The 13,725-nt window shown below is 34.5% G+C and overlaps 1 protein-coding gene across 1 annotated transcript in view; it reads right to left on the reverse strand.

Moving 5' to 3' along the window:
- Positions 1 to 277: 277 nt before the first annotated feature.
- Positions 278 to 13,725, reverse strand: part of LOC117172585 (protein amnionless-like) — a 442,636-nt gene continuing 429,188 nt past the window's right edge. Inside the window, exon 6 of the mRNA XM_033360664.1 lies at positions 278 to 659. Coding sequence (XP_033216555.1) covers positions 320 to 659 — 340 coding nt within the window. The 3' untranslated portion in view covers positions 278 to 319. The remainder of the gene's footprint in view (positions 660 to 13,725) is intronic.

Below are 13,725 nucleotides of genomic sequence, written 5' to 3' on the forward strand. Positions count from 1 at the left end.
GCGCATACTTTGAATAAAATATTTGTTATCATTCTCTTGAAATAAATGTGTTTTTTTCTTGAAAAAATACCGGTTTCATATGTATACACCTGGTAAATAGAAGTTATTAAGGTAAAAATGATTATCGTGGCATTTTCTTGAACTTCATTTCCAAATAGAATAATTACAAGTAAATTAGTGGGTCGCGCGCGTAAAGCGCGTGAGAGCTTCTAGTAGTGTATGGAATGAAATGAAAATGAAATCTGGCATTCACCCTCTCTTCCGAACGCGTAAATTTCTTTAATTGCTAGTAAATTTATTGCTCAGTTTCCAATCTATCTTATATGGTCATCTCCAATTCTTCAAGATCATCATTTTGAATTGTATTTTTAAGTGTCACAAAGCTGAAAGGTGAAGAGTGGTCCATGATTTTTAAGTCCCCAGTCTTCTTTTTCTTTTTGGTTTCTCTCTTCGAGCTGTAAAGTGGATTTTCAAATCTTCCGCCTGAAGAGGAAGGCTCTTCGTCATCATCGCATTCCGAATTGGTAGTTCCGGCCAGCTTGACTTCTCCTTCTGGAAGATTTTCAAAGCGTGCAAATCCGTGAGATGGGCCTTTTGAACCGTCATTGGCACCACCATTACGAATTTTAAACCAAATTTCTCTCGCTTCCTGAAGTACCCTGAAAATATAATCACACCATCAGCGAATTTATAAAAAATGTGAGAATAAGCAATTTTATTCTTATCTGTCAATTTGATCTTAAACTTCGTCAATTAAAAAGAGGTTTTATCTTTTTAGGATATTTACAAATACGTAACAAATTAAAACAAAAACAGTTTTAAATAAATACTAAACAAAATTCAATCTCAAAATTAAATATTGGCTAACTTCCGTACTTTAAAATTTTGTTTAGGTACTTATCGCCACATTCCTCTTATACATCAATTTAATCTCAACAAATGTCTTTAAAATCGAACGAGCGCTTGCAAACTACATATTGCTAATGTATATTAACTATGAACCTTACGAAGTAAAATATTCTCATCATTGTGAGATTAGTTTAGCTAGTTACCTTCTGAAAAATGTCGGGCCTGTATTAAGAAATTTTTGTAGGCCGTTAGTAAAATCAGACCGTGTGCTGAAAGCCTGGGCCATTATTACCGGACGGCCTTTAAAAAAATTTACATTTAAGTGGTACTGTTTTTTTAACAGCCTGGTCTTTCAGGTCGATAGAACACATTCTGGTAATATTTCTAACGGCCTATATCATTTAAGCAGTTAGAAAATCTAAAAACTAAGCTTATATTAGTCCAGTGGTAAAGTTAAATTAGGCCAATATAACAACTTTCAATCAGTGATGGCAATCAATGTCAGGCGATAAGAAGAATACTTTTTTATCAACAAGAAGAGGAAACTTTATTATGTTTTGCAATTCGTCTAGAGAGTAAAATTAAAATACATTTCATATTATTTATAACAACGCTGAATATTAATTAAAATCAGTAATTCACTCTTAAAAAAAGTCTGCAGACGTTACTTTTCATCCGATTTACAATTATATTTTGAAATTAAAAATAATTTAATCTTACAGAAAAAAAACGTCTTCTTAAAACGCACAGTTTTCTTTAGTAATAGCTATTTCGTCAAGAACACAAGAAAATTATTGTATTTAGCGAATGTTACGTCGTAACAATTTATTTATAATTTAATTTTTACCTAAGTAGTTTTCTACAAGATTTCTATTTATTATTTTATTTTTTGAATTGTATTCAGCCTTCTAAATTTATTATTCCTTCGACAAGGGGACGTGCAACATCTGCTATTTTTCTTATGTATATTTTTCTTAAGTGTTATTACCGGAAACTTTCACTTTCAAAACCATTCGTCTCAGGGACCTTTTACCTTATTTTATGTTCTTCCTTTCGAGGACTCATCTTAGCATATTGTCCCAGCTTAGGGCCTCTTGAGCCGTTTATTACTTATAGTTGTACACATGGGCCCTTGGCCACTTTTACTACAAATTTGGAAAAGTAAAAATTTTGTGACGTCAGAAAGAAGGCGTGTCTGCTTCCCTTCTCTAAGATTCTACGACCAACTAGAGAGAGTCTAATATCCTCTCCACCTCTGTATCAATGATCTGCGATGCCACCAATGTTCACCCCTTACTCAAAATCTTCAGATACAATTCTAACTACCTAGCAAACACTCGACATCGTCTTGTAAATGCTAGTGCTGTCTTTTAATAAATATTTACTTACGTCAACATATTCTTGAACCTCATTCCATAAGAAACATTGGTCCTTCGAGCCGGATTGTTTTATATCGCGCGTCAAATATACCGCCGTGTCGTGTAAAACAATGCTTGCGTCAAGCTTCACATCAGTGCAGTGCAATCACGTGTTAGTGAACTAGTGCATCTATCGTTAGATACCTCATAAATGAACAAAAAGAACAGTGTACGAGTGTTAACGAGTGCATAGTGCCATGTGCAAAGCTTTGACGAACTTTAAACCAGCGCCAGAATAAAAAGGAGGAAATTGGACGAGTCATCCAAGGTGACAAGCAATCTTTGTGGTCCAGGCATATATATCCTGGATCAATCTACAACCAATCCATACATCTTCATCTTCACTGTGGGTCCGAGAAGTTCCAGCATTCAAGGGTGCAGCTTTCAGTGGTCTAGTATTCAGAGGCGCAACTTACAGTCGCCCAGTATCCAGTAATCCAGTAAAAATGTCACAGTTAAACGTCCGTCAAGGTAAGCGAAGTTTTTGAGTCACCATCCTATGACTATTTATCCTCTCTATTCCGTCAAAATTTCGGTAAAATAACTAAGAAAAATGACGGAAGACGAGCAAAGACAGGCAGAATTAGAAAAACATGATCGCGTAGCCAGATTAAAACATCAACGCGGATCTATTAGGCGTAAAGTCACTAATTTTGAAAAAGCTTTAAACGATTTCGAGTCCAACCCAGAGGCTGACTTTGAATTATTAGATATCAGTGGTAGATTAGCAAAACACGGGCTTTTATGGGACGAATTCGAGGAAACGCAAAACGAATTAGATTCGCTGGCCAAGGTCGACGATGATCTAACTGCTCACGAAAAAGAGAGAAACTCTTTCGAGACTAGGTTTTTCACTATCAACGGGAGAGCAAGAAAATTAATCCAAAAATATGAGATCGCTAAAGAAAAGTCCAATTCAGTTCAAACAAACAGCGATTCGGGTCTAGAAATACAGCTCCTGCAAATTAATTAAATAGAGAAAGTTCCAGAAGTTCAGTGTCAGTAAACCAAATAAATAAAGCAAATGTTGAAAATGTAGTTCCTTTAAATGAAGTAAATAGAGAAAATTCCGAAAATGAAGGTACTTTGAATAATTTAAATAGAGAGAATGCAGAAAATGCACATCATGTAGATCCATTACCTACAAACAATGCCGAGAACTGAATTTCGATCAAGTCGCAGAACGCCGGTTTTTCAAGCCGAGCAGGTCATTTTCTTTTAGATCCCAATCTTCTCAAACTCGGTCTGCCATCCTTTTCAGTAACCTTTGACACCTGTTTAGGATTTAGAGATACCTTTCATTCTATGGTGCATACAAATTCTCAAGTTTCATCTATATTTAAATTCCATTATTTAAAATCATGTGTCACAGGTGAAGCAGCCGAGGTAATAGCGTCGCTAGAATCATCCAGCGAAAATTATGAAATTGCATGGAACTTGTTAACCGATCGCTACGACAATCACAAATTTATAGCGGAAAGTTACGTAAGAGCTCTTTTTAACATTCCATTTGTTTCCAAAGAATTCTCGGTTCGCGCTGTATTAGACAAATTACAAAGACATATCAGAGCTTTGCGCGCACTAAATCAACCAGTCGATCAATGGGACTTGGTTCTCATTCACGTTATTAAAGATAAACTTCCAACTAACCTCCGCGAAAAATGGGAAGAGTTCTCCAGAACTTCAAAAATTCCGACTATAAAAGAATTACTAACAATATTTTTAAAGCGCCGAGCGCAGAGCGAAATCACTCTGTCCGTTCAGATACAAAATAATTTTAACAAAGGTCAAAGGGTCAATGACAGACCCGCGTCAGGTCAAAGTTCACATCCACCACGCGCCTTTTCGTCTACGATTGCTTCTAATACACAAAATACAATAACTCAAAAATTATGCCCCATATGTCAAGGGAATCATGCTATCTACGTATGTAATCAGTTCTTAAAGTTAGGCCCTCAAGAGCGGTTTAGTGAAGTAAAAAATGCATCATTATACGTAAATTGCCTACGCGGTTCTCACCGTCCAGTAGATTGTCGCTTAAGGGGGTGTCAAAAATGTCATAAGCGACACAATTCCTTGTTACATTTTGAACAAAGAAAGGAAAATCAGGTGAAATCAACTGCTGAGCCTGTAGCTTCCACAAGTACGTATCACTTAAGAGTCCCTTCTGAAGTATATTTAGCTACCGCTATCGTCGATATTCGCGATAGTTGGACTTCACCTTCTGGAAGATTTTCAAAGCGTGCGAATCCGTGAGATGGGCCTTTTGAACCGTCATTGGCACCACCATTACGAATTGTAAACCAAATTTCTGCGGTAGCAAAAAAAACCCTGTCGTATCATGTTAAATGGGGGCGCTCAATCGTGCTCATGTTAAATGGGGGCGCTCAATCGTGCACTATCACAAATAATTGCGTGTCGCGACTTGGTCTGCATAAAATCCCTTTCGAGATTCCATTTTTATCCCTAGATCACATGCAAACCAATATTAAATTCGCGACATCAGCTACACTCAAATCCAGATTTGATAATAAAAAACGCAACCTCAATCTCTTAGTAGTAAATCAAATTGCAGATGAAATGCCCAATATGCCTCTCAATAGAAATCACTTTGAAATTCCACCTAAAATCGTTTTAGCTGACCCAAATTTCCATGAGTCAGCTCCTATTGACATAATTATCGGCGCAGAATTTGCGTATTCATTTTTGAGTACAGGTCTATTGCGAATAAAGGGGCACACTGCCGTCCTACAGAAAACTATTCTAGGCTGGATTATCGCAGGTAGGGTCTATAATCAAAATCGCAAAACGAATGATCGTTCAACAAACCTATTTTGTCTTTTTAATCAATGCGAAAAATTGCCTATTTTATGGGAGTTAGATCCAGTTCAAACGACTTTCACGCACTCAAAGGAAGAGCAAGCTTGCGTAACACATTTTGCAAATCACGTTCGGCGCGATGACGACGGCCGGTATATCGTGAAACTACCATTTAATGATAAAATAGATCAACTCGTGGATTCGCGTAATGTTGCATTGCAACGCTTCTATGCGCTTGAAAGAAAATTTTATAGAAATCCTTCCTTAAAAACTCAATATTCGGATTGCGTTAATAATTATCTCTCGGAGGGTCACATGTCACTAGCAACCAAAGATTCACTAGATAAGGGTTACTATCTCCCGCATCACGCGGTCTTCAAAGAGACCAGCCTTACTACTAAAACTCGCGTTGTTTTTGATGCTTCCGCGAAATCGTCTTCAGGTATTTCTCTAAACGACTGTCTAATGGTCGGTCCCACTGTTCAGGACGATCTTTTTTCGATCTTTACAAGATTTAGATCTTCCTTATTCGCTCTCACGGCTGATATTGAACAGATGTATCGCCAAATTAAAGTGTACCCTGAAGATAGCGCTTATCAAAAAATTATTTGGCTGAAAGCACAAACGAATCTATAAAAATTTACGAGTTGAACAGAGTAACATTCGGAACGGCTTCCGCCCCTTATCTCGCGACTCGCACTCTACATCAGCTATCAGACGATGAGCGCGACTCGCATCCCATTGCTTCAACAGTTCTTAAACGCGACTTTTACGTCGACGACCTTTTAACAGGGGCTCAATCCTTGCAGGAAGCCCTCACGCTTCGTAATGAGTTAAGTGAACTATTACACAAGGGCGGATTCAATCTTCGAAAATGGGGATCAAAGGATTTTCCCGGCGACTCGCGAAATGATCACATGTCTCTCGATCCAACCGCGACTATTAAAATTTTAGGTTTTCACTGGAATCCTCAATCAGATTCCATCGTCTATACGGTTAAACTACCAGGTACAAACGAAAAAATAACTAAGCGATCTATTTTATCGCAAACTGCTCACTTATTTGATCCATTAGGCATCTACTTACGCTCTACCAATAATAAAGGTAAACATCACTGCGCCTTAATATGTGCCAAGTCGCGCGTCGCCCCTCTAAAATCTCTCACATTGCCGAAGTTAGAATTATGCGCTGCAGTTTTGTTAACTAAATTATACACATCCACAATTCAATCACCTCAAATGCCTGTTGATTTGACATTTTTTGGTCGGATTCTACGATCACTCTAAACTGGATCAAAACTGAGCCACATACTTTAAAAACCTTTGTCGCGAACTGGGTGGCGGAAATAAACACAATCTCACAACCTCATGAATGGTTACACGTGCCAACACGCGATAACCCAGCGAATCTGATATCGCGAGGTCAATATCCAAAGGATTTTTTGCAATACAAAATTTGGAAGAATGGTCCAGCTTGGTTGAACCAAGACTGCAGCATGTGTCCTAAAACTAATTTAAGTTATTCGGAAATCCCGGAAAAAAAACAATTAAACATATTTTTTCATTCACTCTCACAATTTCCAGCAAACAAAAAGGTCAATTGTCCACCAATGTAAATCTGCTTGCAAGATATTCAAGTCTAAGAACACTAAAACACGTAGTGGCGTATTGCCTTCGTTTTATTAAAAATGTGAAAACAAAAAATGAAACAAAAAGATCAAGGGGTCCTCTCTCGAATGAGGAACTTGACTCCGCGATGAACACTATTTTCAGAACTGTACAAAATACAAGTTTTTCAAAAGAACTGTGTGAACTTTCTCGCGGTGACCCCATAGATAAAAAAAGCAGTCTATTGTGCTTGAATCCCTTTCTAGATCAGGGAGTCATAAAAGTAGGAGGCAGGCTTCAGAATGCTAACATACCACCTACTCAAAAGCATCCAATTGTCTTACCGCGTAATCATCACGTAACCAACTTAATTATTCGCGAAGAACACATCAAATTAAAACACGCTGGCGCGCAAGCAACTCTTTATGGCGTACGAGAACAGTATTGGCCAATTCATGGTCGAAATGTCACGCGACACATTATTCATAAATGCGTCAAATGCTTTCGAGCGAAACCTCGCGGAATTGACCATATTATGGGAAATCTACCTGAAAAACATCTCTGTTATTTTCGACCTTTTCTAAATGTCGGCGTAGAATATTGCGGACCCTTTTATATAAAAGAAAAACGCCACAGAAACCGTAAGAGTGAAAAAGCCTACGTCTCAATTTTTATATGTTTTGCAACAAAGGCCGTCCATCTGGAACTTGTCAGCGATCTGACGACTGAAGCTTTCCTCGGCAGTCTAAAAAGGTTCTTTTCTCGCCGGGGGAGGGCTAGCACAATTCACTCTGATAATGGCAAACATTTCGTAGGTGCCAACAGAGAATTAAAAGAACTAAACAAGTTCATACAAACACCGTATAATGACGCAGAAGTAAAAAATTTCATCAAAAATCAAAAGGTGGACTGACAATTTATTCCGCCCCACTCACCACATTTCGGCGGCCTCTGGGAGGCCGCAGTGAAGTCGTTTAAACACCATTTAATACGTACTGTAGGAAACACATTACTGACTTACGAACAATTACAGACGTATGTTATCGAAATTGAGGCAATATTAAACTCTCGTCCTCTTACCCCAATGTCCTCTGACCCAAACGACCTTCTTCCTCTGTCTCCCGGACATTTCCTCATCGGTGCCTCTCTAACAAGCTTCCCACAGGCGGACTATCGCAATCTACGAGCCAATCAGTTGTCAACATGGCAACATGCACAGCAGATGAGAGATCAACACAACATCGAAATCCTCGTTGTGGAAAAGGACGATAATCTCCCTCCAATTTGCTGGAAGTTAGCATGAATCACAAAGACTCATCCTGGAAAGGATGGGATCGTCCGAACGGTGACCTTAAAAAATGCATCGGGATCCTACGATCGGTGTCTCAACAAATTGTACCCGCTGCCGATCTACACGCCAACTGATTAGTTTTCAGCATTCAACCACGATTAAGTGGATTACTTGATCTTTAGTCTTATAAACTATTTTCTCTTTAAATGAGTTTACATTATTATGCATATGATCTGCGATGCCACCAATGTTCACCCCTTACTCAAAATCTTCAGATACAATTCTAACTACCTAGCGAACACTCGACATCGTCTCGAGCCTATGTTTCTAATAAATATTTAAACCTTGTCATACTCGTCATTATCAGTTTCCGTCTTGTAAATTCTAGTGCGTTCTTTTAATAAATATTTACTTACGTCAAAATATTCTTGAACCTTATTCCACAAGAAACAGCGAACTTTTCTTACTATAAAGGGTTGCCCAGAGTCAAGTGACCGGACTTCTATAGCTATATAAAAATACAAAAAATAAATCGAAAATTCCTTTTCCCAAAATAAGTGGACGTTTCAGTTTTTTTCTGATAAGATATTTAAGCTGGACCAATCAAAATCGTGGTATAAATAGTCGTGCGTCCGTGAGTGGTAGTCCAATGTAGTGTAGTGACCGCTGTTCTCCTTTCGCTAACTTCACCACGGCGCTCTTGTTAATAGCAGGGACTAGGAGCGACGCGTCGCACGCCCTTTTCTCTTCTCTAGCCAAAGAGGAGAAGAAAGCAGGTCAGTGTGTTCTCTCCGCAGCCCTCGACTAGCGACGATGTCGCTCCTTATGAAGTATCATCATGAATTAGGTTGTGGGGAGAAGAGAAATGATCTCGGTGTGTCTCCTATCGCATACATATGTACATACATACATATACATATATACACACACACACATATATATATATATATATATATATATATATATAGTGAATTTTTTGTTGGAGATTTATTTCTATTGGTTTTCTAGTGATATTCCAGAGCAGTAAATTGACATATTATGAAAAATGTGATTGTCATAAGCAAATGGCATAAAGAAATATGGCTATTTGTGTAACTGTGTATTGATTGATTTACGGCTAGATAAATTTTAATGTATAAAATGTACTCTATAGATCATTGGTCTTGGGTCTCCATTATTTTGTACCTTTTTTTATGGACCGTTATATTCCTGGACAAATTCAAAAGTTTTTTCTATTTCTGTTTTAACTATTAATTCTTGAAACTTTTTGTTATTTATTTCTACAATATTTTTTTTACATTATGTTTCAAGTTACCAGTATCTTTGTACTGACAAGAAATAATGAAGAATGTCCATCATTACAACACAACAAAATTTAATTAATTTTTTATCAAATAGTTTCATTTTTAAATAATATATCCGTCACTTCTAAACAAACATTTTAACTTTTCACCAAATTAGATTAATTTTAAACGAAAAATATTAATTGCAAACAAAACTGTTAATTTTCATCCCAATAGTTCAATTTTAAACTAAAGTAATAAATTTTCCACACAAAATAGAATAGGTCAATGTGTACCGCAAGACTTATTTTTCATCCGACAAAAGCGAATTTTGCAACAAAACAGTTACATTTACAAGCAAAGCGATGATTCTTCAAGTCTTAAAAATAATTTTTAACTACGCATTTGAAGTTTGAAAAAATTTGTTGTATTTTTAATGAAGAAGATTTATTTTCTAGAAAGGAATTAGTTTAATTTTTCATGTACTTCAGTTACGAACGTTCATATAAACGGAAGAAACAAAATTTCAAATCTTTTTGCCTAAATCAATTAGAAGGGAAAAAATAATATATTCTGTCAGTATATGTCTGTCTACCCGGCATCGTCGTCGTTGCTGTTGCTGTGATTGTGGTTATCTGTATACCGGATAACTTTCGAAATAATAGTCCATTGGATTGTAGTTTGGCACACAGTTAGAGGGACCAAAAAGAAAGATCGAGTTCGTTAACTAGCTATTTCTGATAACAATTGAAAAAGTTAGAGCTTTTTCAATATTTTTAAGACCACTCTTCTTAAAATTTCAAAATTCTATTAACAGCCATTTATAGTACACAAAAATATGAAAAATCTATCCCATTGGCTGTTTTGGATAAAATTAAAATAATCAAAGTTATAGGATTTTTAAAAACCAAAAAGCCAAACTAAAATTGACATTTAAATCCAAAAAAAGTGTGACATGCAAAAAAGTGAAGAGGAGAGAAACATTAATTTCCTAAGGCCCTACATAATTATTTTATTATCTTTTTGAATTTTGTTTAAAAAAATCGAAAACTCAAATATTGATCACACTAAAAATAATAAATTACGTTTTCAACCATAATGAGAAGGTATTATTTTTATGCGAAAAATGACTTTCATAAATTTCATCAAAAGGTTGATGTTTTGAGGCCCGCCGAATCAAAAAAAGTTTTAATGTCGGTGTCTGTCCGTCTGTCCGGCGTCATCGTCGTCGTTGTTTTTGATAAAATTTAGATAAAAATTTAAAAAGTTAAAACAAAGAAAAATACGAAGAGATAGATTGATAAAAATTGTGCAACTAAAAGAGATCTACAAAAATTTGTCATGAATTGCTTGTTTATAGGATGAGTAGTTTTTGTTTTATTGATTGAAAACGTAATTGAAAATCAATAAATTAAATGGTGTACAAACGATACAAGCTACGAGAATAAATCAGACAACATTTATTCAATGAACAAGGATTTTACCATTTCTTACGAATATTTTTTTGATAGGAAGCGGAATTTTTCTTTAATCATGAAAAACAAGGAAATAAGAATAAGTACGTATGTTTTAATTTCCGCGCATATTATGAATTGTAATAATATACATTTTTTGGAATGTTATACTTTTAAGCGCAGCTACGAATATAATTTAATGCAACATAAGAAACATATATTCAAGTAATCGCAATAAATACTATTTGTACTTTATTTTGCAATATCTTAATACAGAAACCCAGGCAGAGTTACATAAGAAATGTATTATATTTAATATGAAAGTGATGAGCATAATGTACGAAAGTTGTTTTTTGGATAAAATCGATTTTTTTTACGAATAAAACATAATATACAAAAAAGTAACGTTTTTCTTCTCTTGACTTTTTGCAATAGCACGCTTTAATTGGCTTTAAATGTCCATTTTCGTTTGATTTTTGAAAATGCTACAAGTTTGGTCATTTTTCTTCTATAAAAGAAAGTGAAAAGGATACATTTTTCGTATTTTTGTGTACTACAAATAGCTGTCGATAAAATTTTCAGATCTTGCAAAAAAGTGGTATCAAAAATTTTTAAAAAGCTCTAACTTTTAGTAATTTAATAAAAAATGAATGTTTAACGAATTCGATCTTTCTTTTTGGTCCCTCAACCTGTGTGCTAAAGCAAAATCCAATCCGACTAGTCTTTCGAAAGTTATACGATATTTTTTTATGATTTTCAATAATTATGCGTTTTTAAAAATTATATTTCAAAAAATTTGCATGGAAACAATGTTATATTAAAAAAAAATTCTTCTAGGATTATAATTGTTTATATTAAAAACAAATGTAATGGATAAATGCAGTAATCAGGAATTTTTTGACATAAAAGTTCGGTTTTTCGATGTCAGTTTCTTCAATTACGAACCTTATAATAATTTTAGAAAAATTTATAATTTGTTAAATAATCTTATGATTTTTAAAAATAAATTTAAGATACAAATGCATTATTTTAGGTTTTTGTCGGCAGAAAAATTCGGTTTTTTCTATGTCACTGTTTTCACTTGGGAGCTTCATGACAATTTCAGTAACATTTATAATAAGTTGATAAATTTTATGATTTCTTTAAACAAATGTATTGAACAATTGCATTATTTAGGCATTTGTCTACAGAACAATTCGTTTTTTAATGTTATCTTTTTTAGTTAGGAATTTTGTTATAACTTCAGCAAAATTCATAAATTTTGGAACAATTTTATGATCTTTCTGAACAAATTTAATAAATAAATGCATTAATCAGGCATTTACTAACAGAAAATTTTTTTTTCTATTTCAATTTTTTCATTAGGATTTTCATGATAAATGTACATTACATCGTTGCTACTCAAATATAATATTTTTATTTACAATGTTCTTTTTTAAAAATAAAACAAAAAATACATATCCTACAAAAAAGAAATTCCTGAAAAATTTGCTATTCTTTTTTAGGTGCGCAATTTTTGTTCATCCATCTCTTTTCGTATCTTTTTTGGTTTCCACAAAATGGAGTTATTGCTATATCACGATTTGTTTGGCTTCGAATGCTAATTTTCGTTTGGTTCCTTGGAATTTGAAAATGCTACAACTGAATAGCTCTCGAAACAAATTTCAATTATTAAAAAAGTGGTCTCAAAAATTTTCAAAATGCCCTAACTTTTTAAAATTTCTTGAAGAAAAGCTGGCTAACGAACTCTTAATTTCTTTTCATATTCTTTTAGAGTGTGCCAAAGGGGAATGCAATCGTATAATTCCTTAAAGTGTTAACGTGTTTACAGACTACAACGATAATAACGTCAGACAGTAACGTAAAAATTATTTTTTCTGACTCACGGGGTTTCAAAACGTCGACATTTGATGGAATCCGCGAAAGTCATTTTTCACATTAAACCAATACTTTTTCATTAGCGTGAGAATGTAATAATTCATTATTGTTTGTGCGATCGAAATTTGAATTTTCGATTTTTTCCATCAAAATTCAAAAATTTGTTTAGACAATCTTGTCGAGCCTTGAAAAAGTAACGTATTTTTTTTTTTTACTTTTTCCTATATCACGCTTTCTTCGGCTGCAAATATTCAATTTCGTTTAGTTTTTTGGATTTGAAAATGCTATAACTTTGGTTATTTTTAATTCATCATAAAAAGTAACGAAGATACATTATTTGTATTTGTATATGCTACAAATAGCTGTGTTAAGAATTTTAAAACATTAAAAAAAGTGGTTTCAAAAATTTTCAAACTGCTCTAACTTTTTTTAAATTTCTTCGACAAGAGCTAGCTAATAAACTCGTCATCTCTTTTCATACCCTTATGAAGTGTGCCAAAGAGATTTCCAGTCAAATAATTGCTTCGCATGTTACCGTGTTTACAGACTACAACGTCAACAACGACAACGACAACGACGATAGACAGTCACCGCCGTAAAAACTATTTTCTCTGGCCCAGCGGGTCTTAAAACGTTGAAATTTGATGAAATCTGCGAAAGTCATTTTCCACATAAAACCAATACCTTCTCATTAGGTTGAGAATGTAAAAAAACAAACGAAAATGAACATTTTAAGAAAAAACCCCACGATATATGTATTTACCTCGCGCTACGCCCTCGATCTTTGTTCATAGACTTTTGAAAACTAAAGTTGAAAGCATCGACAACAGCAATTTGGTAATTGTGAATTCTCTTTTGTTAAAACTCCATAGGCCTTAACGAACACATTCTCATCGGGTATCTCGTGCTTCGCACTCGAGTTTATCCTTAAAATTTTATATTATTCCCATAAATATATATTATTATAACTCATAACTTACATTTGTATTAAAACACAAGTACTTTCATTGTCCCGTTTGAAAAAATGCGAATTCTTTTCAAATAATTTTGTTGTTAAATATTTTATTGCAACTTCAATCGTTTTTCCATAAAATACTTTACCGTTTTTAACATCTAAATTATATA

This window comes from Belonocnema kinseyi, chromosome 5 (genome assembly GCF_010883055.1).
Source record: "Belonocnema kinseyi isolate 2016_QV_RU_SX_M_011 chromosome 5, B_treatae_v1, whole genome shotgun sequence".
Taxonomy (NCBI): Eukaryota; Metazoa; Arthropoda; class Insecta; order Hymenoptera; family Cynipidae; genus Belonocnema; species Belonocnema kinseyi.